This window comes from Aspergillus versicolor (genome assembly GCF_001890125.1).
Source record: "Aspergillus versicolor CBS 583.65 unplaced genomic scaffold ASPVEscaffold_5, whole genome shotgun sequence".
Classification (NCBI taxonomy): domain Eukaryota; kingdom Fungi; phylum Ascomycota; class Eurotiomycetes; order Eurotiales; family Aspergillaceae; genus Aspergillus; species Aspergillus versicolor.
In genome coordinates this window covers 2195270-2215950 of record NW_024467528.1, presented here as the reverse complement: position 1 = coordinate 2215950, position 20681 = coordinate 2195270, and the positions used below count along the sequence as shown (strand labels likewise).

Below are 20681 nucleotides of genomic sequence, written 5' to 3'. Positions count from 1 at the left end.
GGAGCTTTGCTGGTCGCTGGAGAGTCGAACCTGAATTTGGCGTTGCGGCTTCGGGGAAAGCAAAATCCCTGCGGCCAGCCAATCAGGGCGCGGCAGAAAGCAATGACCTAAGCCGCCTGCAAAACCACTCCAGCAACCGTCGACTTCGAGATCCTCTAGCTGCTCCAGTTCGTCCCCCTCCCCCAATTGACTCCCCCTCACTCTCCTCTCCGACCTTTTGTCGACTCTCCATCTCGCGATGGCTTCCTCCAGATCTGCGGCCAGGCTGCTCGCCTACCGACGGCCCATGCCCTCCGTCGCCCCTCCGTCTTCCTTTATCCCGACGGCAAACTTCTCGTCCTCGGTGAGCCGGGCAGCCACACCAGTTGGGCCTCCCCAACCCGGCTTCCGTCTTCCTCCTCCCAAGCGATGGGATCAAGGCTCCGAGGGCGCTCTAGACAAGGCCAGCAAGTACTTCCTCATGGCGGAGATCTTCCGGGGCATGTACGTCGTTTTGGAGCAGTTTTTCAGACCACCGTAAGTCGCTCTCGCAAATATGATACTATGTGCATTCGAATAGCGATGTACGACAACAATTCGAGCCTATTCGATTGAGCGTGCTGCTTCGCGAATGCCCAAGGTAAATCTGTCGCTGACGCGAACCAACCCAGTTACACCATTTTCTACCCCTTCGAGAAGGGTCCGATCTCTCCTCGTTTCCGTGGTGAACACGCCCTGCGACGCTACCCAACTGGCGAAGAGCGCTGCATTGCATGCAAGCTTTGCGAAGCTATCTGCCCTGCCCAGGCTATCACCATCGAAGCTGAAGAGCGTGTGGACGGAAGTCGCCGGACGACCCGCTATGACATTGATATGACCAAGTGTATCTACTGTGGTTACTGCCAGGAGAGTTGCCCGGTCGATGCTATCGTTGAGAGTACGTTTGGACTGTTCCGTATTATCTTTGTCCTCGCTAGAACAATTACTGACATGGTTGGTGTCCACAGCCTCGAACGCAGAATATGCCACCGAGACTCGCGAGGAGCTACTATACAACAAGGAAAAGCTCCTTGCTAACGGCGACAAGTGGGAGCCTGAAATTGCCGCCGCTGCCAGAGCCGATGCTCCTTACCGGTAAAACCAACCTAGTGTCTTTATAGAATGTATCGAGGAGGAAACTTCTTCGAAGAAAAGGAAAAAAAGGCCACTTTCTCAAGAAATGATTGCCAGGACATCTCACCTGCGCTGGAAGATTTGATTTCATTATTCCCACTCTGTACATAACTCTACCGCCAACCCCTTTCCTCCTTTGCTACTATGTACTTGACGGATTTGTAGGGACATCGATCCCACCTTTCCGCCCCGATTGTCTTTTCTGTATCTGTGATGTTGGAAGAGATTTGTGTTTTAATACCGTTTAGGGACCAATTGAGCTGTATTTCCTTTGTTATATTTTTTACAAGCATCTGCTGGGGCAAATCAAGCGAGTCCCTCTTACCCGTATAGACACGAGCCTTTATAACACAGCAGGAAAAAGAAAACAACGTTCAAGAAAAAAAACAAACATTTTATTTTATATCAACAAATCGCTACCAATGCATATGTGCACAGAAAATAGACAGAAGCCCCCAATATAAACAAGCAAATACCAAAACACCAATCCTGAGCCCACTCCTTGACTTTTGTTGACCTCAGACGCATCATATCACCAAAACCTCTTCTCAATTCACAAGGATGAAAGGGGGTAGAGAAAAGGAAATTAAGTCTCTTCACATCACGGACAAAGGTATACGCATTCATCATTAGATACAATATCCATCCTGGGCCCGAAACCTACTTAAATTCATTTCTTCTTTCCACCTCCAACCTTGGCCTTAAAACTGCCTTCAAATCCAGGCCGGGGTTTACCCTTGCCTCCACCGCCAGCACCGGCTTTCTTGCCTCCTCCGGACTGGCCCTTCGAGTCTCGGCGCTTGCGGAGGTTGTCTTCACGCTTTTGCTGCTTCATGTCCTTGCCCTTCTTGACGGTATCCAGGCGGTCCTTCCACTCCCGCTCGGACCGCTTCTTTGCGGTTTCTTTGCGCTTCAGAGCTTTCTTGAGGAGTGATGTGTCATCACGGACTCGTTCACCGTGGGCACGCTTTTTAGCATTAAGCCACATGTCCTTCTCCTCGATGTCGGCACGCTTCTCCTCATCCAACTCGGCGAGACGGACTTTCTTGGCCTCGGCGGCCTTGAGGGCTGAGGCGGCGTCCCGGGGCCCAGTGGTCTTGGGCTTCTCTCGGACATTGGATAAAGTGGGATCGGCGATTTGACCATCAGCAAAAACAACACGGCCGAAAGCATAGCTTCCCGAGCCGACTGAGTCGGCAGGAGATCGCGGGGATGCCAACAGGGAGCCTGAACCTCCAGGCGAGAATCGGCGAGTCATAGCATCGTCCTTTTCTCTTTGCTCTTCTTCCCTGGCTTTTTGGCGAAGCTGTTTCTTATGTGCTTTGCGTTGCTCGGCCTTTTGTCGTCGGGCTTCAATGAGCTCTTGTCGATTCCGAGCCGGCTTGCCGTTTAGGCCATCTGCTTGACGGGCTGCGCGTAGTTCGTCTAGGCGCTTTTGTAATCGGTTTTTCAGCTCTTCCTGTGTGGGTTTGAGAGGTTTGGAGTTGGAGGATGCGTCAGTAGGAGCGGAAGGAGGAATGATAGATGATATAGAAGAGCTTCCCGACTGGGGATTTGATGTGTCGAATTCCGGAGAATTCGGGGCTGACGATGTAGAATGATCTTCGTTGAACTCGAGCGAAAGCCCTTCGGCAACAGGGTTCTCCTCGCCGTCAATCTCGTCAGCATCTTCGGCGTCTGGCTCGCCAGATTTGCTACTAGTGGTCTTTGAGTCGGAACTCGGTGCAGCAGAGTTTTTGGTAACCTCGGCCTTTTTATCTTCTTGTTTCGCTTTTTTGGCGGCATCCTTAGCCTTCTTCTTCTCTTTTTGCTCCTGTTTTTTCTGCGCCTTCTTCTCTTCCTTTATCTTTTTGCGGGCTTCCGCCTCGGCTGCTTTGCTATCAGCACCGTCGGCTTTCGTAGAAACGTCGGCTTGTTTCTGCTTTTTCGACATCGCATCGCCCCTGTTTAGCCCCTCTTTCGGTATTTCTGAGCCTAGTTCAGCGTCGTCAGATGACTCTGCATCGTTTTGTTCCTCCTCATCATCGTCATCCTCAGCCTGTTCACTGCGCTTGCGCTTTCGCGCATTCTCGTCCATTACGTCCTTTGCCGTTTTGGCCGAATCAGGATCCAATTTCGCACGCTTTGCTTCACGAGCTTGCTCCTTGGTCTGCTTTTTCCGCTTCCATTGGTCCTATCCAGATACTCGAGTCAATGTCATGCACATGAAACGATCATGGATAAGGGCGACAAAAACCAAAAGGAAACTTTGGAGATAATGCTCCTTTGCAGGGATTAAAAAGGCAGGGTGGTAAAACATACACTGCCATCTTCTCCGTAGTAGAATTTTGCAGGAATCAATGAAAGCAACCCATCAAAGGCCTGTGCATGGCTTCGCAGCCGTTCCTGGTTACAGAAAAAAAGTTCCGTCAGCCTTGTCATTCCAAACGGCAAAAGAAAATTATTTGCTGGATCTGAGTATCATACCTCGAGATCAGCCATGCCGCTCTCTTTTCCCTGTAGAAAAAAACACAACCAACAACCGAACCAAGACGTGCAAGAGCTTCGCAACGAGTCGGTCGAGGAAGCAAAAACCCGCGATACGGCTCGAATAAAATTTGGGTGGGTTGAACTCTTGGCATCATCGTTTTCTCCACTCGCCTGTTTTTCACCGCCTTCTATGATGTGGGCCGGGGTTGGAGAGTCCTTGGCTGCGACAGTCAGCACAGGCAGTGAGTAACTGACTGTTATTGAGTCATTTCTATGATTCAACAAGGATTTTGTATACATATTATAACCTGATTGGGTGGCCCAGTAGCTGGATTTGTTACGTCACAGCCCGGTGTTTGTGGAAGTTACTTCCCTTTCAACAAGCTCACTTTATAGTAGACCATGTGACCAGTAACAATACAGGCAACAAAACCAAGGCAGTTGAATCAATCATCATTCATTTTTGAGCCGAAGAGTTTAAACTTTTGTGGCATCAACAGACACGTGGATACGTACAGGTCATGCTAAAACTGGCTGGCTCTGGTATCTAACTCAAAATTATGCCAAATTGTCCGAAAAGAGATGTAGGAAGCAGTCCGAAATCTTTCAACCGAAGCTACTATATTTATTACGCAGATACGCCATTGGCTTTTGACTTCGCGGCCCGTCTAGCACGGACTGCATCGGCGAGGTCTTCCAACACACTGACGGTGCTTTCCCAGTCAATGCAGGCATCAGTGATACTGACACCCTTCTTGAGTCCGGAAGGACCCTCGGCAGGAACCTTCTGGTTACCCTCGTTGATGTTGGATTCAATCATAACACCAATGATGGCATCCTGGCCCTCACGGAGCTGGTCGCCAACCTCCTTAGCGACGAGGGGCTGGTTGCGATGGTTCTTGTTGGAGTTACCGTGCGAGCAGTCGACCATGACGACTTCGCGCTGCTTCTTCCCTCTCAGAGCGTCGCGAGCGCCCTGGATGCTTTGACGGTCGTAGTTTGTACCCTTGCTTCCTCCGCGCAGGATCACGAAACCGTGCTCGTTACCGGAGGTCTTGGTGATGGATGCGAGACCCTGCTTGGTGACACCAAGGAAGCGGTGGGGGTGAGCGGCGGCACCAATGGCGTCAATAGCGACAGTGAGGTTGCCGTCTGTGCCGTTCTTGTAGCCGATGGGGAAACTGAGACCGGAGGCAAGCTCACGGTGCAATTGGGACTCGGTTGTGCGGGCACCAATGGCACCGAGGGAGATCAAATCGGCGAGGTACTGGGGCGAAATGGTGTCGAGCATCTCGCTAGCAATGGGCATACCCAAGCCTGTGAGATCGGCATAGAGTTTACGGGACACGCGGAGACCCTTGTTAATGTTGAAGGACTCGTCGATGTCTGGGTCGTTGATCAGACCCTTCCATCCAACCGTTGTGCGGGGCTTCTCGAGGTAGGCGCGCATGATGACGCAGAGGTCGGAGGACAGACGAGCAGAGAGCTCCTTGAGGCGGTTGGCATATTCGAGTGCTGTTTCGGGGTCATGGATGGAGCATGGCCCAACGATCACTAGGAGGCGGTCATCACGCTGCTCGATGATCTCGACCGCCTGCTTGCGGCCAGCTCGGACGGTTGGAAGTGAAAGATCAGGCTAATTAATTCACATTAGTGATGGTTCATCCAAAGCTGTAACTTCCAGCAGGATTGGATCAAGATTAGGTGCACTCAGTGGTGTGACTCACAGTTGGGATCTCGGACTGGACGAACTGAGGCGAAAGCAGAGGGTCGTAGCCCAGGACTAAACCAAAAAAGTTCAATTAGCAAAGTGAATCAAGCGCAGCACAAAGTTTCTTACCGCGAGTGTCCTCGTTGATTTCCTCTGTTTTTACAAGAGGCATGTTGCTTAGGAGCCTGAGTATAGAGTAAAGTGGGGTATAAGCTTAAAAAAAAAAAAAAGTCGAAAGAGGGGAGCTTTGAAGACAGCGAATGCACTCAGATTCTTCAAGGAACAAGTGTCGCGCAGAATTAAATCCAAACGAGGAGAAGGATGATATTAAAATAAAGAAGCTGTCAGTGTTTGAAGGAAAGAAGAATGCCTGGACCCCTCGCCGCGACTTTTTTGGCAGAGCGAAATCGGTGCCCACGCATATCAGGTGGATCCAATCAATGATTCACATTTCTCACACAACAGAAAATTGGCCTCCTCACTGGCCGTATTTCTAAAACGGTCTGGTACGATACAGTCGATCCGCCCTGTGGCATTTTTTCCTTTTCCCTTGTGTGACATGTGATAGGTACGAGTTCCCAAAGCTTTCCATCAACGCCATAACTAACCTCAGTAATGTTTGCAGATACCCACTCAACTCACCAGGCCTGGCCCATTGGTTCCGTAATCAGGGGATCTAGATAGAATGTGCTCCGAAAGAGTCCATTTCTTCCCTTACCGAGGTAGGACTTCGGTGACATTGCTTACCTCATACGCTCTCATGAAGGTCCATTTGGCTCCGCAACAACGGAATTGAAGTATACAAAAGCGTCACACCTCAGCGTGTTAACCGTTTCGCCGTATTCCAGCTTATCTTCTCATACGAGGGGCATGGTCAGTTTTGATCAAATCAGAGCCATATCTGTAGCAAAGATACTCTTCGGATTTCGGAAATACGAGCTCTTCGTATTTTAGAGTTATTAATAGAAGAGACTCCGGGATATGTTGAAGGCTCAGATGGTGATAATTTAACAGCAGTTTCAGAGTCACTTGGAGTAAATATTTCCAAGCCACTTCAGTAGAACTTGCGTATACCGTGCTCCCTATGTGCATATAAAGGCTCCATGAGATGGGAAGGGCGTTGGCGGAGGGAATTTTACCTGTATCAATTTTCTCCATAACCAGAGCCCTACATAGTTATATATTGTTTCCCTGCATGATATATCACCTTGTACTGTCACTCCACTTCTCCTTTCACACTTTGTTCCAGTATTTAAAGACCACACTATAACTAATTTTATCATTTATTAGATGTGCAATGGTCCTAATTGATATCTAGCCTTACAAATCGTTATTATATTGCAGGAATGATAAGCTGAGGAAACGAAGCTGTATGTACAGAAATCTTCTCTATTCCCAGAACAGACCATATTACCATGGAAATAAGATAGGTAAGGGACCAAGAATTTGAGGCTTGAAGGTCGAAAAATGCGTGTGGTGACATGAAATTCCTTGAGCCCCTAGCCAGCCATTGACAAACAACTTTTATTTCTTATTGTCTTTCTTCTCCTTTCTCTTGTGGCCATAACCTGACGAGCTTGGATCTATTGAATATGCCTGAAAAGACATAGGTGGTGGAAACTGGAAATTGAGTAATTAATTTTGATCTGTTGATAGATGGGCGAAACAACATACACCTCTAAGATCTGAAAGATCGGCACCTCCCCGTCTAGAGAACCTTCTGATATCATTCAAGCGAGTTATTGAGCAGTCTTCGAGATAATCTGGGGCGAGTTGGGATAGTCTGTGAGGCCAATAGCGAAATTGAGGCCGTAGGTGATCGGTTTTTCTGCGTAGCTCTTGTAGAATCTCGCTCGTCAACCGGCTGAACTTTGGTAGGTTATCATACTGACTCGGTGGTGTTCTTCGGCGCCCGGGCCTTTTAAACAGTGTCTTAGCTAGTGTAGTAGCTATTTTCTTAACTGCTCTCTTAAGTGGCGTCATAGGTGAATGAGAAATTGGCTCTTACAGTGAGTAGAAGAAGCATCAAGTGGCCAGAAATGATCTTTGATTGTTTATATGGAGCGAAATTAGTTGTTAACTAGAAGTATTCGATATATATACTAAGTAATAGTCCTATCAAAGAGTTGGGCTTCTTTGTATAAACCATAATTTTAGAACAAGACCTTGTGTCAAGTTTGTCGCAGAACTTACTACAAAGAATCCTGATTATTATGCTAAGTATTCTTTCATCCGAGACACCAACGAACGACATCCTGCTTTAAACATCAATATAACGTAGAAAACACATATTTAATCGTTAGTAAATGTTGTCTATATATATGGATATTGTAATTACTTCAAATATCTGAACTAATTTAATCAATACAAGTTTATATTTTACATAACCCTAACAGGAGACCAAGTTGTAGCCGTCAAACCCATTTGAATCCAACCAAAAACCCCGGTAGAAGGAGACAGCGGATTGAAAAATATTTCGAAAAAATAAAGACGAAAATAAATGAAAATCACCCACCCTCTTACCAAAGTACGCCAATCGTGCCGGCCGTAGATCAAGCTTGCAGTACCTCCTCATTTAAGAGGCATTGAATAGTAAACAATTAGTATAACTCATCTGAGAGCTCTGTGATTTTATACCCAAATAAACCTGCTTCCACGATGAATATCCAGTGCCCTCAACGTTCAACGAACGAAACTCAATACTGAGACCATTAGTCATTTTGAGAAAGGGCCTGGTGAGCTCTAGCACGATATTTGCAAGAACGCAGCAACAAAGGCAAATGATTGAAGCTGATTTTAGACGGAACGGAAACTCAGGGCGCGATCTTTATCAGTGACTGGAGGGGCTATCGAACTATGGTAATATCTCCTGGCCTCTCCAGTCCCAGCATCGACCTCTTCCCTCGTTCGCACCAGTCCCCATTGAACACAAAACTCGCAAAAGCTTAACAGCGGACTCTTCAGGCTGCAGCATCTGCCTACTATTCCAGTAGTGCTGGGTGAAATCTGTATGGACAGTTCCAGGGTGCATCGCAATCGCCATAGCACGCTCGTTGCTTCGGGACTGCAAATAAAAGTCGAACGTCTTCGCTAGTTGGAAAACTGCCGCCTTACTAGCACGGTAGGAATACCATCCTCCCGAGGCGTTATCGGAAATAGATCCGATCCTGGCTGCCATCATCGCATATATTGCATGCGAGCGGGGTAGATTCAGATGCCACAGAGGACTGTCCCGTTCGGAAGATTGTTGCTCGTCTTGGAACTCTGGCGATGATCTCTTCGGGAGGAATTCTGATAGATGCTTCATTAATAACATTTGTCCCAGCGCGTTGATCTTGAAGCTATCTAATGCATCTTGAGCATCAATATCGACTGGGGATTTCTCAACGTGAAGAACTCCGGGAACTGTGATGGCGAGTCGAAGAGAAGTATCAGGGTAGAGCTCATGGAGAGTCGAGGCCATCTCAGATACAGTGGATTCATCTGCATATATTTAGCCGAAAACAATAGGTGAGCGATGAACCAATACCAGTTACATCGACCTTGAGAACCTTGAGTCTCTTTTCCGCAGCTGGGGCCTCATTCTTGATCTCCAGCAATCGGTCCCGCACTTCTTCACAGTCTTTCCGTGCCGTCGCAATGACAGGCAGGCTTGTGTGAGCTAATAACTGCTGCGCAAGAGCGAATCCCAAACCTCGCGAGGCAGGAGTCACGATAGCAAATCCAGATCGTAGAGCAGCCATAATTTCTTGACTTGTGCGAATATTGCAGATCAAGTACTCAGACACTCAACGGTAGAAGTAGTACTACCACTAATAGTTTAAGTAGAGGCTCCTCTCGGGTCAGGTGGTATTGACATCATCAGCGACGGAGCTCCAAAGGCAGCTCGGAAATCAAAGGCTATAACCGCTACCCCGCCACGAAGCTTAGTATAGACTTATGGATGCATTTAAAATTAAACTGATTATTATTGGATTGTTGTAAGAGTTAACCCTGGTGGGAGTCCTCGCCGGCGACTCTGTAGATGTACTGGTAATAAGTGATACGGCCCAATACATAAATACGTGTATTAAGGTCACTTAAGATCCACAGCTGAATTTAGTGCCTGCCTTTTCTGGAGTAGACTGTTCGTGCTCGGAGACATTTGGGAACAGCTTCGACCCCAGATCACACCTTATGTCCCTCGCCATTAATATGATTCGTATATAATTTGACAGTTTCATACTGCCGTTCGACCGTGGATCCCCCGGGTCCACTTGAGTTAACGTTCGCCGACTTCCAACCAAGCGCAGTGCTCGTGTTAGATGGACCACAACTCCTAGTCGATTCTTCCTTCACCAGCCTTTTCCCTGTTCGACATCAAGAGCCCCATGTCTTGCCTTTCCTCAAAGCGCCAGAGGGAACACGAGGAGTTTCCCGCCTACAATGTGGACTTATTCCGAGAGAAGAAGGTTCGTGTCTATGGCATAAGCTGAGCTGGTATCGTCTAACAACCAAACTTATAGAAGCACCGTTCCCTGCCTCTACGCAGTCCTCGGAAGGCTGGCCAGAGCTCGAAGCTCGTCGAAGCAAGTCCGCGAAACCCGCTCTCAGTCTATCCATACTCCGCGTTGACTCCTGTCGAAACCTCCTCCGAAGATGATTCCGACAGCCTATACCTTTCTAGCCCGAACCTCAATAAATCCCAGTTGTTCCAACGAAGCTCTCATGCCTCTGGGTTCGACTTCGACGCGTCCATGGACATGGACGTATCGGAAGATTCAGGTTCGATAAACAAAGACGCGAAAAACCAGCTGCCAGCCTCTGTGTTTGATGGGGATGCACGGAACCATTCATCAAACACGCATAGTATTATCCACCATTCACCCAGTCCAAGCCACATCGCAGCAACGCCATGCGATTCGTTTAATTCACAACAGCCAACCCTCCCTATAATATCGGTATCCGACTCTACGATATCTCCCAGTCATTCTGTTCAGTTAACCGGGGATACCCTATGGTGGCGTTGCCCGCGCCTGCTTAGCCCAGTGAGCGATAATGGAGATGGCATACCAGGCGCGAAAGACTCCTCGGATGATTCAGAAATGGTATATGACATCTCTCCTATAGAATCGCTTCCGTCGCTGGGATCGGGGAATTCGTCCGCCATGGATGCTGAGGCTGCTGACATGCGGCAGCGGCTGTCATCGCTGGACCTACCGGGTCAAGCGAATATAAAGCCAAATGGGCACCTCAAGCCGCCCAAAAAGCCGGGATTCTCAATGGGCTATCGTGCCGACTGCGACAAATGTCGTCGTAAAGTGCCTGGACATTACAGCCATATCATTGGGTGCTGACACTTTTATTCTTCAAGCCCTCACCTCCGGGTTCACAAAGAGTGACTGCTTGGGCTTATCGGTCGGTATTTTTATTTAACGATTTTACGAATGCACGGCGTTATCTGGGGTACTTGTTGATTATTACCTCTCATGGATACCAGGAGTTTTGGAGCGCCGCTCACGATGGTCATATTGCATATCAAGGGATACCAGAACATTATTAATAAAGACCTCACAGAATTTGATTGAGAGCATACCTACCCAGAATCACCCCGCATAATTATGGAGTAGAATACGTACTGCGTAGTGCTTCGGTTCTTATATTGACTTTCTCGATTCTATAATTATCCGTCCGCTTCCGATGCGTGTAGTTTGTTGCTATCCGAACCGGCTGACATAATCCGTCATCGGATGGCGGGCTCTGGTATATAGTGCGAAGCTGTTGCGGCTGCCGCCATAATCGACTGGGATGAAGACAGTATGGGGATACTCGGTTCTTTACGTGTTTGTTATAAAGCTCGGGAGTCACTTTGAGGACATCTGGGGATTCAGAAGAGGAATGGTGTTTCCCGATGCGGTTTGCCGGCTATGAGACCCTCCCGACTTCCCCCACATCTCCCCAATCTTTTCAGCGGCAGAGCACTTAGCCGATCTTCACTGCCGGCAATTCGATGGCAACTTGGGGACGGCTCTGTCTCTTAAGAATAATGGAGCCCAAGCTCCAGAATTCCTTCTGGACGATCCATCCTCCATTATAATTATTCTTCGACATCCCATACCTCCATTGAGGAGTTTGTGAGGTGGTCTGCCCTTAGATTATCTCTTCCGCGCCAGCAAGCTTCTTTCGGATATATCCCTGTGGGTACCTGAACCCTCAACCTTTGCATTGAATAATTGAGATCTGACTATTGGAGGCGAATATAGGAGTTTACCTAGTCGAAGACGTATTTAAATCATGGCTTCTCCAGTCCCACGAGGCATTCGCCAGGTCCTCCAAAAATCGCCATCGGATATTGTTATCCTGTCGTCTCTCCGCACTCCCGTCACCCGCGCAAAGAAGGGCGGTTTCAAGGATGCCTACCCGGAGGAGCTGCTTTCTCATGTGCTAAAAGCGACGCTCGAGGCAAACCCGAACCTCGATCCGGCCTTAATTGAGGATGTCTGCATCGGTTCCGTCCTCCAGGAGCTTGGTGGTGCGAAAGCAGGTCGCATGGCCCAGATCCACGCAGGCTTCCCTCACACTGTTCCCTTCCACACGATCAACAGACAATGCTCGTCAGGTCTGGCCGCCATCTCGACAGTCGGAAACAGCATCCGCGCTGGTGCTCTCAACGTTGGTGTCGGTGGTGGAATGGAGTCCATGACCCGGAACTACGGCTCTCGTGCCATCCCTACTGTTTTGTGGCCCGAGCTCAAGGACTCGCCTTCCAAGGACTCAAGAGACTGTATTATGCCCATGGGCATCACTTCTGAGAATGTTGCGTCTCGCTACGGTGTCAGCAGGGAGGATCAAGACGTGTTCGCAGCCAACTCCCACAAGAAGGCCACAGCTGCGCAAAACAGCGGACTGTTCGATTCCGAAATTGTCCCCGTAAAGACCCTTTCTTACGACGCCGAGAACCCTGATGCTCCTCCTAAGGAGGTTACCGTTAGCAAGGACGACGGAGTCCGCCCCAACATCTCCGTCGAGAAGATGGCTTCGCTGAAGCCGGCTTTCTCAGCGACCGGTACCAGTACCGCTGGGAACAGCTCCCAAGTCAGCGACGGTGCCGCCGCCACCTTATTGATGCGCCGCTCTACAGCTACTGAGCTCGGTCTGACTTCGTCCATCAAGGCCCGTTGGGTCGGCACTGCCGTGGCCGGGTGTGCCCCCGATGAGATGGGTGTTGGCCCCGCGGTTGCTATCCCTAAGCTCCTCCAACTCCTTGATGTGAATGTTTCAGATGTTGGAATCTGGGAGCTCAACGAGGCTTTTGCCTCTCAGGCCCTCTACTGCGCTCGCAAGCTGGGGATTGACGAGGCCAAGATTAACCCCAAGGGTGGTGCCATTGCCATCGGCCACCCTCTTGGTGCCACTGGAGCTAGGCAGCTCGCAACTCTCTTGCCAGAACTCGAGCGCACCGGCCAGGAAGTCGGTGTTGTTAGCATGTGCATCGGAACTGGCATGGGAATGGCGGGTATGTTTGTTCGGGAGTAAATCCTCCATAGGATCTCCACATAATGATTTTAGCGTCAGATACCTGTACATAAGCAATTTTCTCTGTAAAAAAAAGACTATATTTTTGAAATATTCCGCGTGATAAATTATTTGCCCTCGTTTTTTGGGATTTGGAAGATTTGCCGGTGGTGGCTCAAAATGCCAAGCCTATAAAACATGGTCACGTGCTCCGCTTTTTGGCTTCCGTAAACTTTTCTCCAGTTGTTGCATGTTAACAAGCCAATCACCCAACATCGCAACCATGCGCTCCTCTCTGCGATTGTTGAACCTGGAGGCCACTCCTCTCCAGGGATCTCGAACCCGATACGTCTGCTCGGTCTGCAGACAGGAAGCGCGCCCACGGCCCTTCGTCGCCCGTCAATTTCTTCGCAATGCCTCCGACTCCTCCACCCCGATCACCGAACGTGTGCGCCGCAAGATCTGGGGCACCGATAACCCGCCCGGTTTGAAGGATCCATACGGTGGAGAAGGTGTGTTTGAAAAGAAGTTCAAGAGAAGCCAGGCGGCGAGAGAGGACCAGGGTGTGGAGGCTACGCCCGCGGAGACGCAGAATGCTGCCGTCGAGACCGCTGCGGAGGAAGCTGTGCCCGAGGGAAGCTCTGCTTACGAGCCTGCGACGACCTGGGAGGGACTTGAGCGTATCGGACACCTTGGGAAGTGGAGCGATTATCCTCCTAGTGAGGCTGATGCATACAATTCGTACGTTCACGCTTGATCCCTGCCTTTTCTCAGTTCTTCAGATGGACTCGATCTTTGCGGTGGGAGGGCCTAATTCGTAGTACGGAATGCTAATATATATACCAGCTTTTTCTCTAACCGCCGCGTCACAAAGCCCGGACAATTGGCCCTGGCTGCCCATCAAGCCGCCGTCGAATTGTGCTTGATGCACTCCCTGGACAAGCCCCTCGCCCGCATTTGCGACGTCGTTGAACACGAGAAGGCCGTTTTCGAGTTGATGTTGAACTGTAAGATCCAGCCGAGTGGCCAGTGGAACTCGGCTCTGGAATACCCGGATAAGAAAACGGAGGAAGCACTCGTCTATATCTTCCAGCAGATCGGAGGTCAGAACGAGTCCACCCAGCCGGAAGAAGCTGCTGAAGAGGATGTTGAGAATGCCGAAACGGAAGAGATTGAAGAAGTTGAGGCTGCTGGGCCGCCTAAGAAGTTCGCCTTCTTTGGATATCGGGATGTCAAGGACAAGGGCTACCTCTCCTTGTCATTGGCTGACCCGGCGATGAAGTTCGCTGTAAGTCTAGTGAGGTCTTTTTCTGCCGGTATACATGTGCTGACTTAGGTGATTCACAGTTCCTGAAACGATTCTCGCAACTAACCGGCCACTACTTCCCGGACCCTACTATCGAGTCGATCAGCACAGTCCAGCACGTCATGAGCCACGTTAATAAAGAGACGGCACCGAAACCGAAGAAACTTATCGACCATCTCGAAGCTAATGAGGAACTTCAGAGTCTACCCAACGTCAAGATCTTCGGAAAGAAACAGAAGCCGTGGCACCAAGACGAGGAGTTTGGACGGAAGAAGATCATTGACGCTGAGCTTCGTGCGAGAGGTCTCATCGAATGATTTTGTCGTCTGGGATCCAAAATCAAACCCCCTTATCCAGTTCTTGTAGCATGTCGTTTCCCAAGATTTACTTATTGTGTACAATAGCAGCAGATTTATGTTTAAACCATTGGAATGATATAATATGTTTATATAGGAGATTTGTCGATGACACGCACCGTAACGAACGGCGTATGGCCACTAGATGGGTTGTATATCCAATAATATATACCGAGGGCCTATCCATCTCCAATTTGTCAACTTTGTCGAGCAGTCTGACTGTAATCTGTACGGATATATGGTCACGTGTGAAGAGGCATTAGGGCTTCCTGGTTGGGGAACAGGCAGACAACTTTGGATCATACCAGGACTCTTCAATTAGATGCCTTAAATACAGAACAAAGAAACTTTTTGTGGTCTTTTCCTGGGTACGATGAATAAACACCTACTCATCCGAACCCGGGCTGTTCTCTCGCAGCGTCAATTTACACATCAACGGCACTTTCTCCCACACAACGTACGACTTCTGGTCCCCCCAATTAGCACTCTCCTCGCACAGCTCAAGGTCGAAATTCCAGAGAATTCGTGCAAAAATGATACGCATCTCAGCAAAAGCAAGATTCCTCCCAATACAATTTCTGGGCCCTACAGAAAATGGTTGGAGAACATCGCGGTTGTCCGAGTAGAATGGTGAAGCTGGGTCTCTCTTGCTTTCTGGCAGCCAGCGCTCTGGGATGAAGCGCTGCGGGTCGTGGAAGTTGGCTGGAGATTGGTATGCTCCCGACTGGTGGACGAATACTGTTGTCTGTGAGTGGAGGGTGTTAGACCTGGTTTTTCTGCTTTCTTCGAACGGGATGAGAGGGGACTTGTTAGGGCTTACTCCGATGGGTAAGTCGAATCCAGCGATATTGACAGGGGATATAGTTCGCCGAGGTAGACCTGTCGGGACTGGAGGATATAACCTAAAGGCCTCTTCGAAACAAGCCAGCATGTATGGAAGCTCAGCAGAGACCTTTTGAAAGGTAATATCGGACTCTTTATTCATCACAGCGCGAACTTCGCTTGTTGCCTTTGCCAGAACCTCGGGATTCCGTAGCAAATAGTATGTGATTCCTGATAGCAGAGTAGCAGTGGTTTCACTTCCTGCAATGATAAGGATATTTGAATTGGCCTCGAGCTCCAGGTCACTCAGCCCGTCCTTCTCCCCCCGGTGGCGCAGCATCGAATCCATGAAGTCGTGTCTGTTATAAGCAGACGCATTCTGGAGCCTCTTCTGAACTGTTATCCTGGTGTGTAAAAGCTGCTTCTTCCTGTCCTCAACTATTTTGTTACCTCTAGACATAAAGGAGCGAATGATCCGAAAGACCAAAGGATACGCGTCCTTCAGCCTAATGTACGAAACTGCCTTGATAGCCTGGAAAACGAGCGCCACCCAGTGGTGATACTCCGAACTGTCTAGTCCGCCGAAAGGCTCCCCAAAGGCTAGATCACCGATCATATCGAAGGTGGTAAGATTGTACCACTTGGCCATGTCGGCCGGTAGCCTTGATTCAGCGACTGCCTTCAAGCGCGTAACCAGCTTGTCAACGTAACTATTGAGGAGAGGCTCCTGGGCCTGAAGACCCCGGGCAGAGAAGGCATGAGAAAGTGACTTGCGGTAGCGAGAATGGTTATAGTCGTCCGATGAGATTATGTCGAATTTGTTGGCAGTTGAGGCCTGGGCCTTGGGGAGCTGGCGATGTCCATGGCCGTAGATTTCCCTCCATGCATCTGCGGTGATAAAGGACACTTCGTTTCGGTCGAACCGGACAGCTGGACCATATCTAATATGGAACCGACGTAAGTCCTTGTCAAAATTGCCGTGGATGCCTGAAATGTATCTAAGGATCGGAAAGAGTATCCATAGCTTAGGGCCTGGAACCCGCCGCAGTGGGTGAAGGAGAAGGTACCATGTGGCAACAATGGAGATGTAGAGGCAAAAGGTCACAACGGTCAACAGTATGAGCCTTGAAATCATGGTGACAGAAGCGAAACGAATGATTAGACGAAACCTGAGACAACGGTTGCGTGCACTCCACCGGAGGGCATGGCCGCTCCTAAATAGTTGGGCAACACCTAGGTCAAAGGCATTATTATTATGCATCGCGATATTATGCACCGCGAAGATCTAACGAGCGGGGGTGGTGGAGCAGACAGTCACACGGAAAGACTAGTATCATCTACATCATAGTACATTTTATGCAAGGTAGTCATGCATTATATCCCCGTTGCGATACCATATTTTGCGTCCACCTACAATGCAAAGCTGCCCTCGATGCATGCCATGCCCGTGTGGTGGGGAAGAAACTAGGGCACAAAACCATTATGCCTCTGATCTGTTCATAGAGCATCCTAGCCAGACAGGCTATCGTTGGTTTGAGAACTGACAGGGAATAGTCCCGTGTCCGTGCAACAAGGAGTAACGGTGTTTTTAGAGCTTGTCATTCCTTTCGACTTTCGTCTAGGGAGGTACTTCGTACCTGCTACCTGGCCAGATGGTGCACAGCTTGTCCTCAAACGGCTCATGGCCCGAGGTCTTGGTCTAGCTAGCTGTCTTATCATTACTTGAAAATAAGTCGTCCATCTGCTTGTGGTTGTAAAGATGTCCTAGCTCTACTGAGGAAGAGTCGACGCCATGCTAAGCTGAAGATGGAAATAGAAAGGGAACATCTCAAAAGTGCACATGTGTCTTTGCACTCTCAGAAAAGAAAAACAAAAGCTGAATTGAAGAAAGTAACCCACCCGTTTAATAACTGATTTCGTACTCCAAAATTCCAGACCTAACGCCGTGAAAAAGACATTGAAAACATCATTTCTTCGAAGCTGCAGGTAGCGAGAATCCTCTCGTCATGAAATCAGTATTTTTGTATTGTGTATCTTTGGAGTCTTTCTTGAAAAGACTGCTGATATTGTCGTTCGCACCCATCAGCTTGCGCCGCTTCTTTTTTTCATTCTCTTCTTCCAGAACTCGCGCAGTCAACATTGCCGTCGACGCATTTTTGATCCCATTTGGCGCTGATGATGTAGGGGTAGATGTATTGCTCCGGCTTGGGGCTGATGGTGTGTCCTTTGTGACCGTGGTCTTTGATGAAGCATCCCCGTTGGAAGTCTTGGTCTCAGAGGCAGTGGCTGAATCGCCGTTGGCCTTGTTCTTACGCTTTTTCGACCCAGGGGCCTTTTTCAATGAGTGCGTGAGACCCTGGTCGGCTAGTCGCTGGGATCTCGCGATAAGCTTCTGCTTGTCCTCAACCTTCGTGGGAAGGATGGGAATGACGTTGTCCTCGGTGTAAGGTTCATTGCACTGAAGACGTTAGCCGGGTCTCTAGAGGCGTGTAGAATTCCTTACCTGGAGGCATTTATCCTCCTTTAACTGACGGACCGCCTCATCTGAGAAAACGTGACCGCATGGCACAAGATAAACCGACTTGACGTTCGGCCCCAATTGCTTCGCGGTAACGGGACAGAGCCAGCTCTCCCTCTTGTCAAGCTTCGCACTCGGGTGTCCATCGCCCTCTGTGTCAATCTCAAACTTCAACTCGACGACATCCCGCAGACCTTTAACTCGACCGGCCAGCATCTCCTCGCAATCAGCCTTCGAGCTGATGCCCTCCACCTCGTCGCCAGGAAGAAGGAATTTTAGGACCGCATCCTTGTTGTACATGTTTCCCGCGCAGTCGGATACAATAGGTCGTAGAAGTTGCTTATGCGACAACGGACAGGTCGCCCATAAATGCTCTAGGAGCTCACGCTGGGTTTCTTTTAGCTGCGCCGTACTGGGGTTGCGGGCGGCCTCGCGGACGAGCTCGCGGCGGGTTGGGATACTAAGAGCGTACGCTAATTAGAGCTGCAAACATTGCTGCTGAAAACAAGCACTTACCTGCCACCATCATTACCCATATTGGCAGAGATTAACTCGCAGCTGGTGTAGTTGAAAATAGTTGTCGACTTCAAGTTCTCATGGTTGCTCTTTGCCACACGCCGCCGCGGGACGATGACTAAGCGCATAGTTCCCCAGATCGGCTTCTCCAAGGTTGTCAACAGCTGGCCAGAACCCCAAGGACTGTCCGTGTTGAGCACCTCCGCATTCCCATCGCTAGTGGAGGAGTATCGTGCACCTCTGGCACTTGCTGTTACCTGACATTGGGGGAAAACTCGATGTGGTAACGATGATTCTTTCTCGGAAATCGCTCATTCTGGTGAGCTTCGCAGCGTCCTCGACGCTGGTTGCTGCTGCTGGGGATGATCCTGCTCGACCCCGCGGAGTCGGGCCAGAATGTGAGTACTGTTTATGAGACAGATGTACACCTGCATTTCGTTATTGGAGCTTCGAGGCTTCAATGATGGACAATAACAACGTTGAGTTCTAGACTAACATCGCTCGTCTCCGACAGTTGCCAAGTTCTACAAAGACACCACCACCTTCTCGTGCATCTCCCACCCCGCGGTCCAAATTCCATTTTCCGCTGTGAACGATGATTTCTGCGATTGTCCGGATGGCAGTGACGAACCTGGGACAGCAGCGTGTGCCCACCTGTCCGGCAACGCTCCATTGAATGTCGCCCACCTTCCCGGCCATTCCAACGATGAGCTCAAGGCGGCGCTTCCGGGATTCTACTGTAAGAATAAGGGTCATAAGCCATCTTATCTGCCCTTCCAGCGGGTCAATGACGGTATCTGCGACTACGAACTTTGCTGTGATGGAAGCGACGAGTGGGCTCGAGTTGGAGGCACGAAATGTGAGGACAAGTGCAAGGAGATTGGCAAGGAATGGCGCAAGAAGGAGGAAAATAGACAGAAATCTATGACGGCGGCTCTGAAGAAGAAGCGGGATATACTTGTGGATGCGGGCAGGCAGCAGAAGGAAGTCGAGGATCAGATCGCTGCGCTCAAGATCGAGATTGAGAGCAACGAGATTAAGCTGAAGAGTCTGGAAGCTGACCTCGAGGAAGTCAAGAAGAAGGAAGAGAGTAAGGTTGTGAGGGGGAAGAAAGCGGGCAAGGTGAACGTCCTTACTCAACTCGCCAAGGGCCGTGTGGAAGAACTCCGGAATGCGTTGGTCGACGTACGTAAAGAGAGGGATGAAATTCGGTCTCGTGTTCAGGAGCTTGAGGATATTTTGTCCAAGTTCAAGGTCGAGTACAACCCGAACTTTAACGATGAGGGAGTCAAGCGCGCTGTGCGCGGCTGGGAGGACTACGCTGCCCGAGGAACTGTGGAGACTATTCTAAACAGTGAACGCGATAGTGATTGGGATACGATATCTCAAGCGGACAATGAACAATCGGGAATAAACTGGGAGAAGTGGGAGAACGAGGGTGATGATGAACCTAGTGCTAGTATGTTCAACCTCTTCATCATGTGGCATAAAGCTAACCGGATACCTAGTTTACAAACTCGCCGCCTACTTACCCCCGTCTCTTGTTTCATTCATAGAAAGCAAAGTCGACCTCGTTACGGCTGTCCTCGAAGAGAGCGGCATCCTGCCTCCCAAGGATCAAGAAACTGAATCTGAGTCCAAAGCAGTGACACAGGCCCGCGACGCTGTCAAGGCTGCAGAGAAGGATATCAGTGACCTGAAGAACCAACTCAAGGGACACGAGAAGGACCTTGAAACTGACTACGGTGTCGCCTCCATCTTCCGTGCCCTCAAAGGCGTCTGCGTCCAGAAGGATGCTGGCGAGTACACTTATGAGCACTGTTTCCTCGACCAGACGAAGCAAATTCCCAAGAAGGGCGGATCCACCGCGCGGATGGGCAAGTTCGACCGCATCTCAACCGTCAACATCGATGAGCTGAACGAAACCGGCGAAATCATCCAGGTTCCCAGGACGACTCTAGAATACACCAAGGGCCAAGGCTGCTGGAATGGACCGGCTCGATCGACAACCGTTATCCTGGAGTGCGGTGAGAACGATGAGATCCTGAAGGTCGCCGAGGATGAGAAATGTGTGTATTCGATGAGAGCTACGACACCGGCTGTTTGCGCCGGCGGGGAAGAGCCCGGAAACGTGGCTCCAAGGGCCAAGGATGAGCTGTGATGGATATAGGTGTTTATGTACAGGGACATTACCTCTACCAGGTACGACTTAGTTGAATTGCATACAGCGTTGGATTCTCAGAGCACTTGATCCTGGTTGAGCGTATTAACTATAACGTTTAATGAATCTGCAACGAACCATGGTTCGTGGGTGAGAGGATTGTAGTTCCCTGAAGC

General features: G+C 49.6%; 11 protein-coding genes across 11 annotated transcripts; 5 read left to right on the top strand and 6 right to left on the bottom strand.

The window, feature by feature from the left end:
* Positions 1-188: 188 nt before the first annotated feature.
* On the top strand, positions 189-1177 carry ASPVEDRAFT_72671 (NuoI/complex I 23 kDa subunit family protein). Its single transcript, XM_040816163.1, has 4 exons — positions 189-516; positions 560-619; positions 651-916; positions 987-1177. Exons 1-4 carry the CDS (start codon positions 239-241, stop codon positions 1115-1117), a joined length of 735 nt encoding a protein of 244 aa, XP_040668649.1. The 5' UTR covers positions 189-238; the 3' UTR covers positions 1118-1177.
* A 645-nt stretch (positions 1178-1822) lies between these two features.
* On the bottom strand, positions 1823-3633 carry ASPVEDRAFT_53480 (putative 60S ribosome biogenesis protein Rrp14; the record flags this gene model as incomplete). Its single annotated transcript, XM_040814796.1, has 3 exons — positions 1823-3325; positions 3454-3537; positions 3619-3633. The coding sequence occupies 3 exons, from the start codon at positions 3631-3633 to the stop codon at positions 1823-1825; spliced, it is 1602 nt and encodes a 533-aa protein (XP_040668648.1).
* Positions 3634-3969: 336 nt separating this feature from the next.
* On the bottom strand, positions 3970-5451 carry ASPVEDRAFT_42409 (uncharacterized protein). Its single transcript, XM_040812582.1, has one exon. It carries the CDS (start codon positions 5069-5071, stop codon positions 4250-4252), a length of 822 nt encoding a protein of 273 aa, XP_040668647.1. The 5' UTR covers positions 5072-5451; the 3' UTR covers positions 3970-4249.
* A 1340-nt stretch (positions 5452-6791) lies between these two features.
* On the bottom strand, positions 6792-7390 carry ASPVEDRAFT_701764 (uncharacterized protein). The gene has a single exon (XM_040816061.1). The coding sequence runs from the start codon at positions 7313-7315 to the stop codon at positions 6968-6970; it is 348 nt and encodes a 115-aa protein (XP_040668646.1). The 5' UTR covers positions 7316-7390; the 3' UTR covers positions 6792-6967.
* Positions 7391-8186: 796 nt separating this feature from the next.
* Positions 8187-9075, bottom strand: ASPVEDRAFT_131591 (uncharacterized protein; the record flags this gene model as incomplete). The annotated part of the gene is made up of 2 exons (XM_040806835.1): positions 8187-8815; positions 8862-9075. The coding sequence occupies 2 exons, from the start codon at positions 9073-9075 to the stop codon at positions 8187-8189; spliced, it is 843 nt and encodes a 280-aa protein (XP_040668645.1).
* Positions 9076-9702: 627 nt separating this feature from the next.
* On the top strand, positions 9703-10668 carry ASPVEDRAFT_84354 (uncharacterized protein; the record flags this gene model as incomplete). Its single annotated transcript, XM_040817525.1, has 2 exons — positions 9703-9783; positions 9838-10668. The coding sequence occupies 2 exons, from the start codon at positions 9703-9705 to the stop codon at positions 10666-10668; spliced, it is 912 nt and encodes a 303-aa protein (XP_040668644.1).
* Positions 10669-11134: 466 nt separating this feature from the next.
* On the top strand, positions 11135-12967 carry ASPVEDRAFT_42405 (thiolase family protein). Its single transcript, XM_040812581.1, has 2 exons — positions 11135-11512; positions 11575-12967. Exon 2 carries the CDS (start codon positions 11606-11608, stop codon positions 12845-12847), a length of 1242 nt encoding a protein of 413 aa, XP_040668643.1. The 5' UTR covers positions 11135-11512; positions 11575-11605; the 3' UTR covers positions 12848-12967.
* Positions 12968-13094: 127 nt separating this feature from the next.
* Positions 13095-14657, top strand: ASPVEDRAFT_42404 (mitochondrial 54S ribosomal mL50 protein). Its single transcript, XM_040812580.1, has 3 exons — positions 13095-13567; positions 13673-14114; positions 14174-14657. Exons 1-3 carry the CDS (start codon positions 13110-13112, stop codon positions 14447-14449), a joined length of 1176 nt encoding a protein of 391 aa, XP_040668642.1. The 5' UTR covers positions 13095-13109; the 3' UTR covers positions 14450-14657.
* Positions 14658-14873: 216 nt separating this feature from the next.
* ASPVEDRAFT_131535 (cytochrome P450) lies at positions 14874-16445 on the bottom strand (the record flags this gene model as incomplete). The annotated part of the gene is made up of 2 exons (XM_040806824.1): positions 14874-15233; positions 15309-16445. 2 exons carry the CDS (start codon positions 16443-16445, stop codon positions 14874-14876), a joined length of 1497 nt encoding a protein of 498 aa, XP_040668641.1.
* Positions 16446-17276: 831 nt separating this feature from the next.
* Positions 17277-18364, bottom strand: ASPVEDRAFT_53472 (uncharacterized protein; the record flags this gene model as incomplete). The annotated part of the gene is made up of 3 exons (XM_040814795.1): positions 17277-17768; positions 17814-18288; positions 18345-18364. The coding sequence occupies 3 exons, from the start codon at positions 18362-18364 to the stop codon at positions 17277-17279; spliced, it is 987 nt and encodes a 328-aa protein (XP_040668640.1).
* A 269-nt stretch (positions 18365-18633) lies between these two features.
* ASPVEDRAFT_132254 (putative protein kinase C substrate) lies at positions 18634-20505 on the top strand (the record flags this gene model as incomplete). The annotated part of the gene is made up of 3 exons (XM_040806901.1): positions 18634-18742; positions 18859-19803; positions 19853-20505. The coding sequence occupies 3 exons, from the start codon at positions 18634-18636 to the stop codon at positions 20503-20505; spliced, it is 1707 nt and encodes a 568-aa protein (XP_040668639.1).
* Between the last annotated feature and the right edge of the window lie 176 nt (positions 20506-20681).